This window comes from Oryctolagus cuniculus, chromosome 8 (assembly GCF_051225735.1).
Source record: "Oryctolagus cuniculus isolate XC-2025 breed Fujian yellow rabbit chromosome 8, ASM5122573v1, whole genome shotgun sequence".
Taxonomy (NCBI): domain Eukaryota; kingdom Metazoa; phylum Chordata; class Mammalia; order Lagomorpha; family Leporidae; genus Oryctolagus; species Oryctolagus cuniculus.
In genome coordinates this window covers 50502121-50523643 of record NC_142874.1, presented here as the reverse complement: position 1 = coordinate 50523643, position 21523 = coordinate 50502121, and the positions used below count along the sequence as shown (strand labels likewise).

Genomic DNA, 21523 nt, shown 5'->3' with positions numbered 1-21523 from the left:
CCAGTATAAGTGCCTGTGATAATGAAAGACAGATTAACATGTCAGCGTGGGTATAACCTACATAATGTATCCATTTTTCAATGCTGCAGAACACCACCCTTAAGGCCCCTACCCCCTCTGCAATACACTTTAATAGTTGATATTTTAATAACAATTTCTGAATTTAAGGGTTAACTAGATAGTTTCTTCATCAGTTTCATCTAGGTTTATCAAGCTGCATTTATCTGGGTAATTCTGGAAGGCAGTTAGTGGGACACAAGGTCTTCACTCCACATGCCTGGCTGTTGGTGTTGATTATTGAATACAACTGTAGTTTCCTTACATGGTGCTATTACACAAATTTTGATGATTATTTTTCTTACCAGTTTTTAATTTGTGATATAGCTAATATCTTTATAAGTCAATGTAAATAGAACAGAGAGGGTAAATAGAATAGAATGGTACAAAATAGAAAAAAATAATTTTAACTTTATAGATATTTTAAAACAGTTTTTTTAAAGTGAACTGCTGCATACAACATGGATATGTTTCAAAAACATTTTGAGTAAAGGAAACCAGATAGAAAGGAGTATATATAATGAATGAATGTGTACATGAAGTTAAAAATAATAGGCTAAAGTATATTTATTATATTTGAAAGTAAGAGTATTGCTTATTCTTGAGGAAAGGGAGAGAGAGTTGGTGAATGGGGGGGCCAAGGATTTCTAGGGTGTTCTGTTTACCTCGGTACCTGGGTGCTGATTACATAGATACGTTTACTTAATAAAAATTTATTGAATTGGATTCTTGGGATTTGTATACTTCAGGTATTGACTCCTCCATAATTTATGTTAATAAATTTAAAAGCTGACCACAAAGATTTTTGATGTGGACCCAGCCATTCCTTAAGCAATGTTAGACAGCCTACATTTTAGTAGTTAGTTTTAAACCTGAAAAGTAGTAAATATTGGAAACACCATCTTGAAAATGTACTATTACTTTTAGTATTTTATGAGAGTATAGTAAATTATTCTCATTTAGTTATTGAATAAATAATGACTGCTTATTATTGCTGTTCAGAAGCCTAGTTGTGCATTATATATTTGGAAGGCAGAAGTCCTAAAAATCACTTTGATACTAAAGCAGAGAATATTTTCCTAGATATTTAATAGATAATTTTAAGATTCTGAATTAATAGTAATATTACAGGTAAGGATGTGTCTTTTATTTTCTTTCTAAGGTTTTGCGTCCATTTCTCCTCCGTCGAATTAAGGCTGATGTTGAAAAAAGTTTGCCTCCGAAGAAGGAAGTAAAAATCTATGTGGGTCTTAGTAAAATGCAAAGGGAATGGTATGTGTTTGATATCATTCTTGATTTTTTCCCTAATTTTCATTTGTACAGTATTTTGTTTTTCTGATTTATTAGTCTTTTCATGAAATTCTTGTATACTGAATCGAAATCAACCTAAAAAGTGTTTTCTGGTCATATAATCTAAAATGGAACTTGCTCAGCAACTCTGATACAAAGTCTTGGACCTGTTAGATGACAGATTGAGGATAAAAGATTTATGATAATCCAAAAATTAAATTTGGGATTTAAACAGGGATTCTTGTAAAGCCCTGTTTTGTTTTGTTTTTTAAGGAAATTTGTGGCATATGTGATTAAGTTGGTGGTTCATAAATTCTGAGTCATCGAATAGTGCTAGCTTCTGAAGGAGTAGATTGATTGTAGAGTTGTGAGAATACTTACATGCTTTCTTTTATTCTAGATTGCTACATTTATTTAGCTTAAAAGATTCTCCATTCTAGATGGATTTTTTTAAATTTTATTTTAGAGCAAAATACCCTGTGTGAGATGGTGATATGATACATGGTAACTATCTTTGAACACCCTTATAGGGCAAAATTAAGTTGAGTTTTACAATTCATTATTAAAATTTGTTCAAAAATTTCATAGATAGCCGAAATTCAAAAGGTTAGAAACCACTTGACTTAATATTAGTGCTTTTTGGAGATAGAAAGCTTAACATGAATCAACAATGTGAAGTGGATACTGTAAAAAATATGTTACTTTGGGGCTGGCACTGTGGCATATCAGGTAAAGCTGCTGCCTGCAGTTCCGGCTTCCCATATGGGCACTGGTTCAAGTCCCGGATGCTCCTCTACTGATCCAACTCTGCTGTGGCCTGGGAAGGCTGTGGAAGATGGCCCAAGTCCTTGGGCCCCTGTGTCCGTGTCGTAGACCCAGAAGAAGCTCCTGGCTCCCAGCTTCTGGTTGGCCCAGCTCCAGCCGTTGAGGCCATCTGAGGAGTGAACCAGCAGATGGAAGACTTTCCTCCCTCTCTCTGCCTCTTCCTGTCTGTAAAATCAATCAATCAATCAATCTTTTAAAAATATATTACCTTAGCGGCCGGCACCGCAGCTCAATAGGGTAATCCTCTGCCTGTGGTGCCGGCACCCTGGGTTCTAGTCCCGGTTGGGGCGCCGGATTCTGTCCGGGTTCCCCTCTTCCAGGCCGGCTCTCTGCTGTGGCTCTGGAGTGCAGTGGAGGATGGCCCAAGTGCTTGGGCCCTTCATCCCATGGGAGACCAGGAGAAGCACCTGGCTCCTGCCTTTGGAGCAGCGCAGTGCGCCAGCCGTGGCGGCCATTGGAGGGTGAACCAACGGCAAAGGAAGACCTTTCTCTCTGTCTCTCTCTCTCACTGTCCACTCTGCCTGTCAAATATATATATATATATATATATTACCTTAGTTTATCTTAATGTAAATGTAATGTTCAAAGGAGGGAAGTGGAGCCACCTTTTTTTATGCTGTTCTCACCATATCAGATATATTCAATTCCATATTTTCATTATGAGTATTTCAAAGTTGTTGGTGAAAGGACTTAAAAGATATCATGTAGAGAACTTAGCTTGTTATTTGGAAAAGAAAGATCCACAGTAGAAGATGGGCAATCCTAAATATCCTGAACATTTTTGAAAAGCAGTTATAGGGTAGCAAAGTATTAGGCTTGTTTTGAATGGCTCTAAAACAATAGAACTGAGACATGAGTTAGTGCTAAAGGAATACAAATCCTTCTTAGTTAAATATATTGAACTTTTTATTAGAATCATGGAAAGGTCTATCTCTGAAGAATATTTTGTGCCCCTCTATTAAAATTATTTATGTAATGCTTGCTTAGACATTTTAGTTGCTCATATTTTGTTGAGAAGAATCAGAGTCATGATATTCTGGTGTTCTGACATATTACTCATCCCTCAGGATAATGTCTTTAAGTTTTTAGTGTGCTTTCATGATTTCTTAAGATCTGGCCTTCGCCCATGACTGTGCTTCATATCTTCCCATATATATTTATACGTATGTTTAAATCACATTATATTCATCTTAATCTTAATGCCTTACTTTCTCATGATTCTTTTTCCCTTCTCGGATATTAGGATTATTACCAAAATGCTATGTAAGCTGCCTGTTATGTAGTACTGTGATGTGTCACTTAACAATAGGGATGTGGTTTAACAGATGTATTGTTAGGCAGTTTTGTTATGCATATATTACGACAACTGTGAAGTTATTAGATTATATAATTTTAGGAGACCAACATTGTATATGTAGTCTATTCATCAAAATGTTGCTAGGTTGCATGTGTCTTCTAATTGGTAGTGGTACTGTGTGTTGCAAAAAAGCTACAAACTAGGGTTGGGTGTTTGACTCAGTAATTGAGCTTTTTATTAGGATGCCCACAGTCCTGTTTTGGAGTGCCTGGGTTCTGACCTGCTACCAGCTTCAGACTTTAGCTTCCTGAAGATGCAGATCTGGGAGGCAGTGGTGATGGCTCACATGGTTGGGTTCCTACCTCCCAAGTGGGAGACCTGGATCAAGTTCCTGGCTCATGGCTTTGGCTGGTTTTGTGTATTTGAGAAGAGAACCAGTAGGTGGCAGCTCTTTGTTCCTTTGTTTCTCAAAAAACAAGTGAGTATTAGGAACACTAGACAATAGAGAAAAAAAAGTGGTTATAAATATTAGGTTCCTAACCTTACCTAGGAAGTTGTTAGATTGTTTCTTATAGGTATTTGGGATTGAGATGGGGAAGGGATTGGTAAGAGATTATTTTTCCCTTACATGTTTCCTTTAAAATGTTTTTTTTCTTAATAGGTATACTCGGATATTAATGAAGGATATAGATATCCTAAATTCAGCAGGGAAGATGGACAAAATGAGGTTATTGAACATCCTGATGCAGTTAAGGAAATGCTGTAATCATCCGTATCTCTTTGATGGAGCTGAGCCTGGTCCGCCTTACACAACAGATATGCATCTAGTTACCAACAGTGGCAAAATGGTTGTATTAGACAAACTGCTCCCTAAATTAAAAGAACAAGGTATTTGTTACTGGCATCTAATTGAAAAATAATGAAAACTTTAAAAATTCCAACATTAAAATGAGAGTGCTATACTTAGAAATGTCTACTCTTGACATTTTCTAATGTTGAAGTCTAGAACATTAAAAATGTCTTTCCATTGTCTGAGCTGAGCTCACTTCCTCTCCAAACCCTAATTTTAGGCCTGTTAACTGAAAAATCAAGAGTCTGGTTGAAAAATCAAAGTTGAAGTTTATTCAGCTAGTCTGAGATTTAAATCCAGAAACAACCAGTCAGTTGCCTGAGCTGTCTGTCATTTCTACAAGCCTGCTTGGTTACAGGGTTTATGTATTTCTTGCAGGTTGAGTACATGGCATTGAGTCAGATTTAAACAATTCAGATTTATGTATAGTTATCAATCACATTGAAAGTCAGAGAATAAATACCTTACTGAAAATTGAAGAACACTTGATTATTGACTAAGGAAGTATGTTACATCCCCATGCTCCTTCCCAAATGGGTTGTTGTCTGTATGTGGGGAGAGGCAAACAGTGGGGTTGTTAATTGCTCTTTCTATAATGGCCCAGCCTACAGTAGATGTTGCTTGTCATGGTTGATAGTTCTTTGGTCGCAACTGAGGTTTATTGAAAGGTCCCGTTAACTGGGAACTAATTGCAGGGCATCATTACTGCAAGGACAGCATCGTGGCTGTCTTCCATTTCTCCAGGATTTAAGTTCACAGGTTCAAGTCTCTTAGAAGGTGATCAGAAGTTAGAACACAACCACACCTACATTTGGGCGAATGTTCACATTTTGTTTATGCTTTCCTAGAAATTTCAGCATTTTGTCATAAAATGCCTAGAATATTCCTACTCATAAAGAGTTCCCAGACCCTTTGTTATGAGAGTACCTTAGAAAATTCATGGAAAATAGAATTTAAAGATAGGTTGCTTTTAGTGTTTAAATTTTGAAATCCATGTCTAATGTTATTTTTCAAATGATCCCTTTGTCTTCATATATTGTGCTGACGGTGTGTTGCACAACTGGCTCAAGAAATGGAAGACAGTCATATAATTTGAATAATGGCAAATAATTAAGGATGATCAGTGTACATATGTTACATTTATGATCCTTCAAATAGGAATGGGATCCAGGGGTGGGTATTGAGTTGGGGGTAGTAGTGATTATGCATGGAAGAGTTGTCAGGTGAAGAAAAGTTATTTTTAAATATGTGAGGGTACTTCAGAAAGTTTCTGGAAAAGTAGAATTAAGAGATTATTTTGGTCTAAAATTTTTGAAGTCCATGCATAGTTTGTTCATAATACATATTTCCATTAAAGACTCCTGTGTATGTGGGGGTAACAACCTAATGATTCTTCCAGTCTTTGGGATGGTAAGACCTCTCAGACCAGAGGAAATACTTTTCTGTTTACCTTACTGTGCTATATAAATATTGTTTCTATCTACCATAATAGGAAAGAGGTGGAGAGTGACTGATTTGGATAGTTAATAATGTAGACTTTTCTTCTTGGCTACATAGCCAAGTGAGTAACTTGGAATTGAGAGGTTATTGATTGGTCTTAGTTTTGGCTATCTTTAAATTTTTATCTTTTGAAACCTTTGATACCAAGCTATTATATTTATCAACAGGTTCACGAGTGCTAATCTTCAGTCAAATGACAAGAGTATTGGATATTTTGGAAGATTACTGCATGTGGAGAAATTACGAGTACTGCAGGTTGGATGGGCAGACACCCCATGATGAGAGACAAGTGAGTAAAATCATGGGATGGGAAGATTAATTTAAAAATCAGGTCAAATATTTTCTGACACTTGTTTTATTTGTATCATAGGATTCTATTAATGCATACAATGAACCAAACAGCACAAAATTTGTTTTCATGTTAAGCACACGTGCTGGTGGCCTTGGCATCAATCTTGCTACTGCTGATGTAGTAATTTTGTATGATTCAGATTGGAATCCCCAAGTAGATCTTCAGGCTATGGTAAGAAATAACAACAATATCTGTGCTTACTAGGTTTTTAACATCAGGCAAGCTAATTCTGCGTATGTTAATGACTTCATGCACTAGAATTTTATTTTACTTTGATTGGGCATGTGGATTTTTTTGAGGTGACCTATATCTAATCAGGGTATGCCCATCTGTATTTTAAGATGTTAGAGTCCTCTGCTTTGTTGTGTGCTTTCTGCTGGTAGAAGGGGAAGAGAGGCACTTGAAGATTGCCCTGGAAATTTTAATGAGTCAGACTTGAAAGTGCCCTGACATTTACTGCTTAGACCTTAAGTCCTGTAGCATGATTGTAAGGGAATTGGTAAATTATAGCATAATTGTGTCTCAGAAGAAAAGGGAAATGGGTTCAGTTAGCAACTAGCTTTTCTTGACTTTTTTTTTTTTTAAAGATTTATTTGAAAGGCAGAGCAACGAGGGGGTGGGGGGTGGGCAGGGGGAGATCATCTGTTTGCTGGTTTATTCCCCGAAAGACAAATAGCTGGGGCTGGGCCAAGCAAAAGCCAGGAGCCAGGAACTCTATCTTGGCTTCCCATATGGGTGGCAGGGAACTGGAACTGGCACTTTGATAGGGGATATGTCTAGTGGATGCCCACATTGTGCATGGTGGCTTAATTCACTGTGCCACATGCTGGCCTGCCTGTGTCTTGCCATTTTAGATTCTTGAACATTTAAATTCCTATGTAGAAGCATCTGGCCAGATCAGAAAGGCTGCTCTTACATTGAGGAAATTTATGATTTGTAGATTAATAGTTTTTTTTGATTTTCCTTTATTTATTTATTTATTTATTTATTTATTTATTTTTTTTTTGAAGGCAGAGTTAGACAGTGAGAGAGAGAGAGACAGAGAGAAAGGTCTTTCTTCCATTGGTTCACCCCCTAAATGGCTGCTACGACTGGCGCGCTGTGCCGATCCGAAGCCAGGAGCCAGGCGCCTCCTCCTGGTGTCCTATGCAGGTGCAGAGCCCAAGCACTTGGGCCATCCTCCACTGCCTTCCCGGGCCACAGCAGAGAGCTGGCCTGGAAGAAGGGGAACCAGGACAGAATCCAGCACCCCAACCCGGACTAGAACCCTGGGTACCGACGCCACAGGCGGAGGATTAGCCAAGTGAGCCACGGCGCTGGCCAAAAAACATGGTTTTTTAAGTTTGGTACTGCTGATGTCTTTTTTTTTTTTTTTTTTTTTGACAGGCAGAGTAGACAGTGAGAGAGAGAGAGAGAGAGAGAAAGGTCTTCCTTTTGCCGTTGGTTCACCCTCCAATGACTCCGTGGCTGGCGCGCTGCGGCCGGCGCACCGCGCTGATCCGATGGCAGGAGCCAGGTACTTATCCTGCTCTTCCATGGGGTGCAGGGCCCAAGTACTTGGGCCATCCTCCACTGCACTTCCCTGGCCACAGCAGAGAGCTGGTCTGGAAGAGGGGCAACCCGGACAGAATTCGGTGCCCCGACAGGGTCTAGAACCCGGTGTGCCAGCGCCGCAAGTGGAGGATTAGCCTAGTGAGCCGCGGCGCAGGCCAGTACTGCTGATATCTTAATACATGATATTGGTGACCATAAATCCAGCTTTGTTAACTTTTTAGCATTGTTCACTCATCCTGTAGTCCTTGTAAGAGTAGCTAGTGAAAATTGATCAGCTATGAGAAGAGATGTTTTAGAGGAATGTATTTTATGAATGAAGTACAAAGTGGCTTTAAATAATTAGAATTGTTTAGTTAACTGTAATATTTAAAGACTAGGATTTTTACATTGCTTCTGAAGTTTTATCTTTTCATATCCTTTCTGATAGCATTGAAAATTTGGATTCAGTTTAGGTAGAAAAACATTTTGAATTTAAGCCCAAGAAAAAGATTTTTTTTTTTTTAAGATTTATTTATTTATTTGAAAGAGTTATGCAGAGAGAAGCAGAGGCAGAGAGAGAGATGTCTTCCATCCGCCTGCTCACTCCCTCATTGGCCACAACGGCCGGAGCTGTGAAGCCAGGAGCTTCTCTAGGGTCTCCCTCATCAGTGCAGGGGCCCAAAGACTTGAGCCATCTTCTACTGCTTTCCCAGACCATTGACAGGGAGCTGGAATGGAGTTGAAGTGGCGCCCATGTGGATGCTGGTACTGTGGGCAGCGGCTTTATCTGCTATGCCACATCGCCAGCCTCAAGAGAAAGATATTTCACCTAACTTTTTGTTGTATTATCTAGAGATGTGCGTTTATCTGATAATAACATGGCAAAATTCACCTGATGGTTTTTCATAGATTCAGCAATTATGTGTTCTGTATGTCTTGAAAGGTTTCTTTTAGCTAACCAAGTAATTTGATTTAAACAGAATTTAAAAAGTATTAATGTAATATGAACCTATTATATTTTGTTACATATTTTAAAAAACTCTAAGGATATTTTAATTTTGTTTCTCACTGTACACATTCAGATGTTAGTTAAGTGACTTTAACCATATTCAAAATAACATGGTAATTGATTTAGGATCGAGCCCATAGAATTGGACAAACTAAGACTGTCAGAGTGTTCCGCTTCATAACTGACAACACCGTGGAAGAAAGAATAGTAGAACGAGCTGAGATGAAACTCAGACTGGACTCAATAGTCATTCAACAAGGTGAGCCATGGAACTTGAAAAATGTATTAGATTGGGTTGATACAACCTATTTTTGTTTGAAAAATTTTAAGGAGATTGTTACTGAACTTCTGTTTTAGTCAGACTAGTAGCCTACAGAGATGTCTTGTATTTTAGAGATATTGAACTTTAGTTTTACTGTTAAAAAGATGGGTTTTAGGCTCAGGAAAATTGAAGCTTAAATATTGACTTGGCTAGGTAGCATGTATCTTCCACTACTTGATCTTGTTGCCTGATCTGTTAAATGAACATAGAAGTAAATACTGTTTAGGATTTTTTTAAGGATTAAAGTGTTATAAAGCATCTGACTATTCAGGGTGGTACACATTAAATAGAGCTGTGGCTGTTCTGATGTACATGTGCCATGTGTTTGTCATTATTCTTGGGGCCACTGAAGGAATAAAGAAATCTGGTTTTGTTATTTTTTCACATCTGCAAATATTTATTGAGCACCCAGAAGATGCCAAGCATTGTTTTGGTGCTGAGAATATAATGATGAGTAGAAGGAACATAGCATTGTTTCTTTGAAGGAAGTTGCACTTTAGTGGAGGGGAGACATCAAGTAAACCGTTACATAAATAAGATTAAAGGTGAGAGCAGTGAGATTTTGTTTTAGATTGGTTGAACAAAACTTTGAGTTCTCATTCCAGATCAGGTGTTTTTTGTTTTGTTTTGTTTTGTTTTTTACCAGATTAGTTTTAAAGGAAGATATAAGTAAATTTTTAATTCTACAGATCAGAAAGTTTTAGAAACTAATGTTAAATAGTTAAATTTTTAGTAAATTTAGGTGATAGAAATATTTTTTTAAAAAGATTTATTTATTTTACTTGAAAGTCACACACAGAGGAGAGGCAGAGAGGGAGCGAGAGAGAGAAAGGTCTTCCATTCTCTGGTTCACTCCCCAAATGGCCGCAACGGCTGGAGCTGAGCCGATCTGAAGCCAAGAGCCAGGAGCTTCTTCCGGGTCTCCTATGCGGGTACAGGGGCCCAAGCACTTGGGCCATCTTCTACTGCCTTCCCAGGCCATAGCAGAGAGCTGGATTGGAAGTGGAGCAGCCAGTACTTGAACCGGTGCCCATATGGGATGCCGGCACTGCAGGCAGTGGCTTTACCCACTATGCCACAGTGCCAGACCCAGAAAGATTATTTTTATCTTTACTTATTCAAGACGGATTTTGTAATATTAGTAATCTGTCAAAGCTTGTCATAAAACTTGTATATCTATAGTGCACATTCGTTGAAACTTTTTGGATTTTTTTTTTAAAGGTCTATTTTATTTATTTGAAAGGCAGAGTTAGAGAAATACAGAGATCCTCCATCCAGTGATTCACTACCATATGGGTACAATGCCTGGGGCTGAGCCAAGCTGAAACCAGGATCCATGATCTTCATCTGGGTCTCCCCTGTGGATACAGGGACCCAAGCATTTGGACCATCTTTCTCTGTTTTCCCAGACGCATTAGCAGGGAGCTGGATCTGAAGTGGAACAGCTGGAACATGAAAAGGCATCCACATGGGATGCCTGCATAATGGCTTAACCCATTATGCCACAATGCTGGCCTCAAAAACTTGTGGAATTTTAAAAATTGTGCACAAATTTTGATTTTCAAATATCCCAAAATCATTATATTTACCACACAAAAAATCATTCCATTGAGACAGTACAAGCTTCTTTACTTAATACGTAAGCTTTAGAAATGTTTCGAAGCTTTTACAAGTTGAAAACGTAGCATTAATGTAGAAATAAAAGTGATCTGTGAATAAGCAGTAAACAGAAATGATTGATATTTTGAGACAAAATTACAACATTAAAACGTGTAAAGTTTCAAGTTTCCAGTAGTATAAAGCCTGGTTAATATTGTGCAACACAATGTTTTTTCAGGGAGACTTGTGGATCAGAATCTGAACAAAATCGGGAAAGATGAAATGCTTCAAATGATTCGACATGGGGCAACACATGTGTTTGCTTCAAAGGAAAGTGAGATTACAGATGAGGATATTGATGGTATTTTGGAAAGAGGTGCAAAGAAGGTGAGATGTAAATTAAGTGATAAAGCTTTTAATAGACCAGAACTGTTTGATGAAATGTTCTTGAGCAAATTATAGGTAAGCTTATTTGTATAATGAAAAGTCTCATTTTGTGGTACTCAATATAATAAGGTGTTTCTTTGTTCTCTAGACTGCAGAGATGAATGAGAAACTTTCCAAGATGGGTGAAAGCTCACTTAGAAATTTTACAATGGATACAGAATCGAGTGTGTATAACTTTGAAGGAGAAGATTATAGAGAAAAGCAAAAGGTATTTTAGGAAGTTTGGGTTACAAAAGCTTCATTTTACTGGAAACAGAATTTTGAGTGTTAGATATAATGCTTTGTAATTTTGTCTCAAGCAGAAATAATTTTTATTTACATCTAAATATTTCTATTATGTAAAATTTAATGCTGGCTTCTATTTTGATAAGCTCTTAATGATTTTAAAATTTATGTAATGAAGTTATTGCATTCTGTTAAATTTTTATACAGCAGAATACAATTATTTGGGATATTTGAAAGTGAAAATAATTGTCAAAAATTGTTGTAGCCTGATTCGTTCCTTTCAGCAGCAGAATTGGCTAATAATAGTTAAATGGAAAGATTTCTTAATTTAGTACATTAAAACTTGCTAATATAGAGAAAAATTGGAATATACCTATGGTAGAAGAGACGTTCTACCCATTGTTTTCTTTGTTAACTTTTGAGAGGTCTTCAAAAGGTTCATGGAAAATGTATTTTTGAAGTGCACCTAAGAAGTTTTCTGGGCTGAATATATCTACATTTTTTCTTCTAATTTGGGTCGTAGCATGCAGTTCTGTAGCATTTCACCCTCTTATGCACCAGTATTATTAGTTTGGGCAAGAAATAGTTGCTGAATGCCTACGTTGCTTACTAGACACTGTGCTGTATGTTAATCGCATGGTATTTAGCAAAGTATCACAGGCTGTAGCGTCACACTGTTTATAGTCCAGGGTTTTTTTAGTTATCTTTAGTTACAAATATCCCTCTTAATTTTATTGGTGTTTTGAATTGTTTTCTACATGCTAGATCGCATTCACAGAGTGGATTGAACCACCGAAACGAGAAAGAAAAGCCAACTATGCTGTTGATGCATATTTCAGGGAAGCTCTTCGTGTTAGTGAACCTAAAGCGCCCAAGGTGAGTTGACATAGCACAAAAAAAAAAAATCTAAAAATATTGGGAATATATATGATTTCTTCTTATATTCTAAATGAAGTTTGATAAAAGCAAGCTCATTGAAAGGTGCATTCGTTTGCTTGGAGAATTGGCTATCTTAATTAATGAAATGAGGACTGGGGTAGATTTAAAATGAAATTTCTTTTTAATAGATAATCACTTTTATTTTTCTTAGGCTCCTCGACCTCCAAAACAGCCCAATGTTCAGGATTTCCAGTTTTTTCCCCCACGTTTGTTTGAGTTACTAGAAAAAGAAATTCTGTATTACAGAAAAACTATTGGGTACAAGGTAATTCAAAGTCTCCCTTTGTCCTTTTCTGTACAGAAACAGTGGAGGGAAGACGTAAACATTAATTATTAAAATTTGCTTAATTTGGGCCTAGTTGAGAAAAGAGTATTGATTCACTGTATCCTTGTATGTGTTCAGTCTATAAACTTGTGTTTGTTAACTCTTTTTAAAAGGGAAAATGAATTTCATATTAACTAATCTGTTTTTTAAAAAATGTAATAAATGTGCAGTATCATTATGTTTCTTTTCATGGTTGAATTGGAACTTGTGGAATGCTAATTAGTTGATTAGGAATTTAGTTCATCATATATGCTTTAAAATTAACTGGTTGATGGCATAGAAAAATATCTTATAGGTACCTCGAAGTCCTGACTTACCAAATGCAGCACAGGCACAGAAAGAAGAACAGCTTAAAATTGATGAAGCTGAACCCCTTAATGATGAAGAGTTAGAGGAAAAAGAGAAGCTTTTAACGCAGGTATATCCTTCAGTCAGTACAAAATTTAATAGCAGTTCCTTTGTGAAGTACTGTGTTAAGTTGCGTTGGGAGCATACTAAGGACATTTCTGCTTTCAAAGAGGGTGACATTGGAGACAGTAAAACCTGGGCAGTTGGTACATGCTTACATTGTCACGAGTTGCTGAGAAGATTATATTTTTACACTTGTAGCCTTTTGAACACCTGCCTTTCAGTGTTTTCTGTTTTTCCTTTGAAACTTTCCCATTGCTACCAAATTACCATTGTTAATCATAGATCTTTGGTTGTTACTTTCCAAACACTTTTCAGGGTTTATTCACAGCCTTTTAGTACTTGATCTTTAACCTTGTATTAAAGCTTTATTTTCCCACTTGCTTATTTGTTTGTTATTCAATTATGTTCTTTAGCTTATATTATTTACTCTCTTGGGAAACTTTTAAGAATTCATAGCTCAGGAAAAATGTCACCTTTTCATGCAGCATTCCTTATACCCACACAGCTTTAGTTGCCTGGATATCTAAGTAGTACATATATGTTGCTAAAAACGACATCTGTATACATGAAAGGTTACCACTATAAAAGAACTTAATAAGAAAAGATACACTAGCAGCCAATAAAAATTTATTTTCAATAATAATTAGGAGCATTAGTAAATTCGAATATTTTTCCCCGAGTGTAATTTAATACCTGTTTCTGTTGCTGTGAAGGGATTTACCAATTGGAATAAGAGAGATTTTAACCAGTTTATCAAAGCTAATGAGAAATGGGGTCGTGATGATATTGAAAATATAGCAAGAGAAGTAGAAGGAAAAACTCCAGAAGAAGTCATTGAGTACTCAGGTAATTTTTGATTGTTTTAATAGATAAAAGAATGTATGCTTTTGGAGTTTAATGAGTAGTTCAAAGGCTCTTTTCTTAGTTTGAATTAAAAACTAAAAATAAGCTAATTTTGTAATTTAGTAATTTATATTTTTTAAACTCAATACTTTACAAAAATATTTATTTATTTGAAAGGCAGAGCTACAGAGAGAGAGGGAGAGACAGAGACAGGTCTTTCATCTGCTGGTTCACTCCCCAGATGGTTACAACAACCAGGGCTGGGCCAGGCCAAAACCATGAGCCTGGGACTTCCTGTAGGTCTCTTGCAAGGGCGACAGGGACCCAAGAACCTGGGCTGTATTTGCTGCCTTCCCAGGCACATTAGCAGGGAGCTGGATTGAAAGTGGAGCAGGTAGGACTCAGACTGGTGCTAAAATGTGATGCTGGCATCACAGGCAACAGCTCAACCCACTGTTTCACGACACCAGCCCCAATATACTGCTTTTTAAAACGAGTAGAAAATGTCTCCTCTGAAATGGTATCATTTTTTATTTGTTTTTCAGCCGTAGCTAACTCTAGCCAAGAAAACCAGAATAGATCTCTGAGTGAGCTTTCACTTTTATTTCATTTCTCTAACTGCTGAAATATTAATGTGTTTATGTTTCATGAAGTAAGTTGTATTGTCAGATTGAATATGTGTAGTTATGCTGAGTTGTTTGCTTAGAATTTTAGAGCAGCAGAGATAGAGTTGTAAGTTAACTTAAGTCATCCACTTCATTTTTTTACATTTAAGGAAACAGAAATTGTAAGTGATTTAATTTCTAAAATTAAATATAAGTAGAAATATTTAATTCTTAGCAAATAAACTACAACATATGTGCTACCATCTTACTTATATTTTATCCGTTTCCTACACCGTTCCTCATACCCAACTTCTGTTTTATAGCTGTGTTCTGGGAAAGATGTAATGAACTCCAGGACATAGAGAAAATTATGGCTCAGATTGAAAGGGGAGAGGCAAGAATTCAAAGAAGAATAAGTATCAAAAAGGCACTTGACACAAAGGTACCTTGCATATTAATAAATAGTAGTTAGTAAAATAACTTCTACATGTGAATTTGAGTTCAATAATCCTTTTTCATGGAAAAGAAGGGGGGTTAAAATAAATCTCATCAAAGAAAAATGTTCAATCTAATACCTAATAATAATAGATATTGTCAATATAATTTATCTTAGACTGGTAACATCTGGGTCAAAGGCACAAAGTTAGCTTCTTAAGCTTCTTAATAAATAGAATTAAAGTCTAAGACTATTCCTCTTACAATAATGATAAAGACTGTAAAGATCTTTTAGGACAAATGTTTTACATAATGGAATTGAAGTGTTCTGGATGGAAAATTCTGATTTGAAATATAACAGAGTTATGCTAAAACTGAGCTTGAAATACAGATTACAAGAGATTTGTATTTAAGTTAACCTTACATTTTTATAGATTGGACGGTACAAAGCACCTTTCCATCAATTGAGAATATCCTATGGTACTAACAAAGGAAAAAACTACACTGAAGAAGAGGATCGTTTTCTGATTTGTATGCTTCACAAGCTTGGATTTGACAAGGAAAATGTTTATGATGAGTTGCGACAGTGTATTCGAAATTCTCCTCAGTTTAGATTTGACTGGTTTCTTAAGTCCAGAACTGCAATGGTGAGTGCTTAAGACCTTTTTGTGTAATACAGCAAAAAGTTAAGTGTAAGTATGTTCATCTTTGGAAAAAAATTTCATGAGAGAGAAAGGCAGGCAGGCAGACAAAACTCTAGGTAAAACCTAGTTTTAAATGGTCTCATATAGCTCCCATCTGCTGGTTCACTCTCTAAATACCCACAATAGGCTGGACTGGGATGGGCAACCTGGAATTCAGTCCAGATCTCCTGCATGAGTGGCAGGAACCCAACTACTTGAACCAACGCTACTGTTTTCTAGGGTCTGCAATGGTAGGAAGTTAGAGTCAGAGCCCAGGTACTTGATGTGGAACACAGATGTCTGAACTGGCATCTAAACCACCATGCTGAACACCTACCCCTGTTTAGTATTTTTTAACTGAAGTAAAAAGTTTTTGAAGTAGGGGTGAGTGCTCTGGCACAGGTGGTTAATCCACCTCCTGCAGTACAGGCATCCCATAAGGGCTCTGGTTCAAAGCTTAGGTGCTCCTCTTCCCACCCAGTTCTCTGCTGATGTGCCTGGGAGGGCAGCAGAATATGGCCCAGGTCCCTGGGCCCCTGCCAACCACTTTAGAGACTGGAGGAAGCTTCTGGCTGCTGGCTTTGGCCTGGCCCCAGCCATAGTTGTTGTGACTGTTTGGGGAGTGAACCAACGGATGGAAGATCTCTGTTTCTCCTTCTCTTTCTCCCCCGCCAACACCCCCTCCCTCTTGTAACTTTCAATTTAAAAAAAAAAAAAATTTCAAGTGGATTTTTGTTACAGTATTAAATCGTGTCAGAGATTAAATCAGTTCCTTAGGAAACCAGTCATGTCCACAGTTTAAAAAAAAACTAATATCATTGGTGACTTTGACAAAGTTTATTGGTCCTGTCCTATAACATTATATGTCTTTCAACATGACTATGTATGATATAACTATTTTTGATATTCATTTTAATTGAGTTCCAAGAAAAGGGAAATGTAATCATTGGTTTCAGCTTCTGAATGTGATGTCTTTTTAATGTTGCAAATAAATTTCTCTATCTGCACTGCAGAATGCTGGATCTGGGTAGTTTTTACATGGCTGTTAGTAAAACAGTATTTTTTTGTACTGATTTAATGTTAAGTTTTGTTTTTATTCCCGGTGTCTAACTTTTAGACAAAGCATCTCCATTTCTAATATCCTTAGGATTCAGGAGAGTTTTAGTTTTAGTTTTTGATGGATTTCCCTTTTATTTTGTATTTCACCACCTTTGAATACTTAACTTCAATTTGTGTTTTGTAGGATGATGTGTGAAAAAGATTCTTTTTTCAGGTTTGATTTATAATAGGATAAAGTTTAAACATTTTGTATTTATAGTAAGATTTCTTAGCATATTTAAAGTATGTTGTCATTCTGTAGACAGTGGATGATGTGCGGTGTTTCCAAAGTGACCACTGAAACATTTTTTTCTTTTTAACTTTATTTAAGTTTTGTAAGTTTCATATATTTCATATATAGATTTATGAACATAGTGATACTTCCCACTGTACCCTCCCTCCTGCCCATACTCCAGTCTTTCTTCCTCCTCCCTCTTCTATTCCCACTCTTAATTTTTACAAAGATCTATTTTCAGTTTACTTAATGATCATAAGGTTAACCCTACACTAAGAGTTCAACAAATATGAAAGGAGCTACTGTTTTGTGTTACTCTAATTAGATATATATATATATATCTCCTCCCTTGGTGGTAAATTAATGAGCCAAAGTCCTTATTCAATAGGATTTATGCCTCCACACATGTGTGGCATCTTCATGGTATGTTCATCATAATTCACCTGTTAAGGAAAACAGAGCTTTGATGTATATTACCTTCTATTTTTATATACTATTGCAAATATTTCCAAGTCTTGTATGTCCTACAAAGTATTTTAGGATGATTTTATTGTTGTGCTTGTAATAATATCACTTACTACAAGGGAAAACAATTTTGCTCTGTAAGGAAATGGAGCTGCTAGCCAACTGTGATGCAGATGGACTGCTGTTTCTTTCAGTGTTTACTGCTTCTGCATTACACTTTAAATTCTTTCTGAATCTTATATAGACTGCAAGTTAACAGCTAAGAACTCATTGTAGACCTCTGTTGTTCTTTTTCCAAAATTGAGAAGAGTGTGTGGTATGTCAGCTACTGTAATTCTAGTGATAATGCTTTTATGGAAACAGTTTATACCTCTTAAAGTTTTAGTTGATTCTGACCCTCAAATGTTTGTGCTAGGTAGCTGAATTCTCAGGCAGCCATCAAGCAGTATTACATATGAGATGTTCATTTTCACTGCTTTAATTTCTAAGTGAAGGAGGGATTTATGAAAAATATATACAAGAGAATACCTTACAGAATGAAGTAATAAATAATTTAGTATTTTGCTTTTTATTCTCATAGGTTGTATATGAAAATCAGTTCCTTTTCTTGTTTTTATCAAAGATATGTGAGTGATTTTATATTACTATGTTGAAACACACTTTTGTTTTAAAATTGGAGGCATGAAAACTTGCATGTGAAAAGTAAAAATTTACCATGTAAATTAATTTTTTTAACTCAGGAACTCCAGAGGAGGTGTAATACCTTGATTACTTTGATTGAAAGAGAAAACATGGAACTAGAAGAAAAGGAGAAGGCAGAGAAAAAGAAACGAGGACCAAAGCCTTCAGTAAGTATTCGGATATATGTAAAGATTATATAAACTTCATTTTCCTCTTTAAATACTTCAGTGCTATTCGGTTATCACTGATGTGTTAGTCTTTTTCTCTCCTTAAAATAGTTAATTCTCATTTAAAAGTACAAAATTGATTGTATTATCTGGGAAAAAGTCAATTGATGGTGGTTTGTAATAATGAGTTTCATGAAAATCTGGAAAGGTATGTCTTAGGAATTAATACAAGTTAAAATTTTAGAATAAGGAAGATTAGGAAAGCAGTGACTTTACAGCCTTTACTGTTAGTTTCTAAACTTTGTTTCAATGGTCTTTAAAAACTGAAGGCAGACAATTTTAAAGGAAAAATTTACCTTGTATTTTATTTAATAATTGCTAATTTTGTTTTCATGAGTAATGACTATTGCTAAATGACATAAGGTATTTATATTACACCCTTTTAAAAATTCACAAATTACACACACATAATACACACATCAAATATTTATTTATTTATTTGAGAGAGTCAGAGAGAGCAATGGCCAGGGAGAGCAATGGCCAGGGCTGGGCCAGGCCAAAATCAGGAGCCGGGAGCTTCATCCAGGTCTCCCACATGGGTGGCAGGGGCCCAAACCCTTAGACCCATCTTAGGTTGCTTTTCCCAGGCTATTCCAGGGAGCTGGATCATAAGTGAAGCAACTGAAGCTTGAACCATTGCCTAGATAGATAGATGATGGCATTGCAGGCGACAGCTTTGCCTGCTATGCCACAGTGCCAGCCCCCACAAAATATGTATTTCTGCCTTTTTAAAAATCTTTAAAGATTTATTTATTTACTATTTGAAAGGCAGAGTTACAGAGAGGTGGAGGCAGAGAGAGAGAGGTGTCTTCCATCCACTGGTTTACTCCCCAAATGGCCACAATGGCGAGAGAAAAGGAGAGAGAGAGTACGCGTGTTAGAGAGGTGTCTTCCATTTACTGGTTCACTCCCTAAATGTTCACGATGGCCAGAGCTGGACCCTTCCAAAGTCAAGAGCCAGGAGCCTCCTCTGAGTCTCCCACACAGGTGCAGGGTCCCAAGGATTTGGACCATCTTCACTATTTTCCCAGTCCATAACAGAGAGCTGGATCTGATGTGGAGCAGCCAGGCCTCAAACAGGTGCCCAAATGGGATGCTGGCACCGTAGGCGGCAGCTTTGCCTGCTAAGCCATGGTGCTGGCCCCAACTGCTTTATTTGAAAAAAGGCCCATTACACATTTGTTTGGTGTATGGATATACTAATGTTAATTGTGAATTACATAAACATTAAAATATTTTTATTGAATAAATAGAATTATTTGGAGACTTGATTATTTTGAAAGATTTGTATAGTCTGGAAAGAAAATCTCATACTGTCACTCTGTAGCAGTTACAAACTATAAGTGCTATAATATTTCTGAAGATATATTTCATGTTTACATTGGTCTTGTCATGAAAAATAATTCTTCTGTTTATTTGTAGACACAGAAGCGTAAAATGGATGGAGCACCTGATGGTCGAGGAAGAAAAAAGAAGCTGAAACTATGAATACTTATTTGTTTCATAATCACTAACTTTAAACCAGTAGTTCTTTAATTTACGGGTCTTCATAAGATGTACTGTACAATGCTCAATTGTTATGTCATTCAAAGACATCAGGTTCATCTGTTTACTGAGCTAGAAACATTAGTATGTAGTTTCACTTTTTTAAATGCAACAGCTGTGCTGAAATTTTTTTATCATTAACACTTGAAGTAATAAAATAGGCTTCATTTATTAATAAATGTTTCATTTGATTTATTTTTCTATAATAGTTCCATTTGTGAAGATTTGTGGCTTTTTGTTTATCAGCTATAAGTTCTACACTTGTCAGGCTTACAAACAAGCAAAGTAAAAAAAAGTTGCAAATAACATAACATTTGTTCCTTCAAGTCTTCACTTAGTTGTGTAATTGTTTTAATTCACTTTGCCTTTGCAGAAATTTGGGTATTTTTCTTTGTAGTGCTATTGAGTCTCATCTGGAATGATTATGTAAATTGCATTCTCCTTATTATGTGGGTAGAATGAGGGAAAAAAGCAAGACAAATTATAATTAATTTTTATGCATATTTCTGTTATGCTTTCTGTTTCTATCTTTGGTTCTGAAGTGAATATGCCCTGTTCTATTGGAACAGTGGCTTTTAGTTGTATAGCCAAAGACATTTAGTATTTCCTGGTTCCTTAAGGTGTTATTGTACCATTTTGTAAAAGGAATATTATTATTATTATTTTTTTTAATTATTTGATAAATATTTTGACAAATGACCTTCTGAAGCAGCCACATTAGAAAGATAATGTCAGAACTAAGGTTTTTCTTTTAATTTTTTATTCTGAAAGACCCAACCAAAATAAGGTGTGAATATGTCATACTGTTAAATTGAGATTGGTAACAAAATGTATCCCCTTCCAGTTTATAGTATTTTTGAGTTTTAGAGTAAAGAAAATTTTATTTTATTGTACTTTAAAATAATTTCTAAGTGTTCACAGCAAGACTGACTATAATGCCAGTTTTTATTTTCTATGGGACAGATTTGATAAACTGGAGACCCTGAAGCAGGAATACCCAAATTGTAGTGTCAGGATTTTAGCTGTACCAGAGGCCTTTATTGTGCTACACATAATTTGTATAAAGTTTTATATGTGCAAATTGGGTACATAAATAGTTCTCCATTTTTCTAAGGGAATGCAATAAATGTAGCATCGTGAATAAATATAACTTTTATAATCTTAAAAGTGGTCTTTTCTTTCCATTTCTTTCATTTTTCCTCATTTAATTTTTATTCACTTTTTCCTTGGACATTCTCTATACCTTTACTTAATCAGATTTTTTCCTCTCAACTTCCTGTTTCCATTTGTCCACATAAAATTAAAAATTTTGAAGTCAGTAATACTACATAAATTTCTGAAATATGTGGTAGCTGCTGCTAATGTGAAAGCAAAACTCAGTGTTTGTGTCAAGTTGTATAGTAATTTGAATTTATCCCCTGCTCTCTCAAAATAGATTTTCAAACAACATTGAATTTTACCAGTTAAAAAGAATAATTACCTTCCTTGAAAAAAGCATAATTAGAATTGTGATCTTCATTTTTGGAATTTTAATAGAAAAAATTGAAGACGAACGAGAAATTTATGGAGGTCATAAAGGTGATGTTTTCAAGAGGAAAAGTTTAGAAGGTCACAGTGGAAATGCAAAATGAATCAGATATTGTGCTGGTCACAGAAAACCTGGGGATTCAAATATAAAAGAAACAAAGGGAAACTTGGAAAAAAACGTATGAAAAAGTAATATCC

At 36.0% G+C, this 21523-nt stretch overlaps 1 protein-coding gene across 1 annotated transcript in view; it reads left to right on the top strand.

The window, feature by feature from the left end:
- Nucleotides 1-20965, top strand: part of SMARCA5 (SNF2 related chromatin remodeling ATPase 5) — a 43443-nt gene extending 22478 nt beyond the window's left edge. Inside the window, exons 10-24 of the mRNA XM_002716930.6 lie at nucleotides 1220-1329; nucleotides 4131-4357; nucleotides 5987-6108; nucleotides 6190-6342; nucleotides 8840-8972; nucleotides 10873-11021; nucleotides 11170-11289; nucleotides 12072-12182; nucleotides 12397-12510; nucleotides 12866-12988; nucleotides 13695-13827; nucleotides 14753-14871; nucleotides 15299-15511; nucleotides 18086-18193; nucleotides 19676-20965. Coding sequence (XP_002716976.1) covers nucleotides 1220-1329; nucleotides 4131-4357; nucleotides 5987-6108; nucleotides 6190-6342; nucleotides 8840-8972; nucleotides 10873-11021; nucleotides 11170-11289; nucleotides 12072-12182; nucleotides 12397-12510; nucleotides 12866-12988; nucleotides 13695-13827; nucleotides 14753-14871; nucleotides 15299-15511; nucleotides 18086-18193; nucleotides 19676-19741 — 2001 coding nt within the window. The 3' untranslated portion in view covers nucleotides 19742-20965. The remainder of the gene's footprint in view (nucleotides 1-1219; nucleotides 1330-4130; nucleotides 4358-5986; nucleotides 6109-6189; nucleotides 6343-8839; nucleotides 8973-10872; nucleotides 11022-11169; nucleotides 11290-12071; nucleotides 12183-12396; nucleotides 12511-12865; nucleotides 12989-13694; nucleotides 13828-14752; nucleotides 14872-15298; nucleotides 15512-18085; nucleotides 18194-19675) is intronic.
- Nucleotides 20966-21523: the final 558 nt, after the last annotated feature.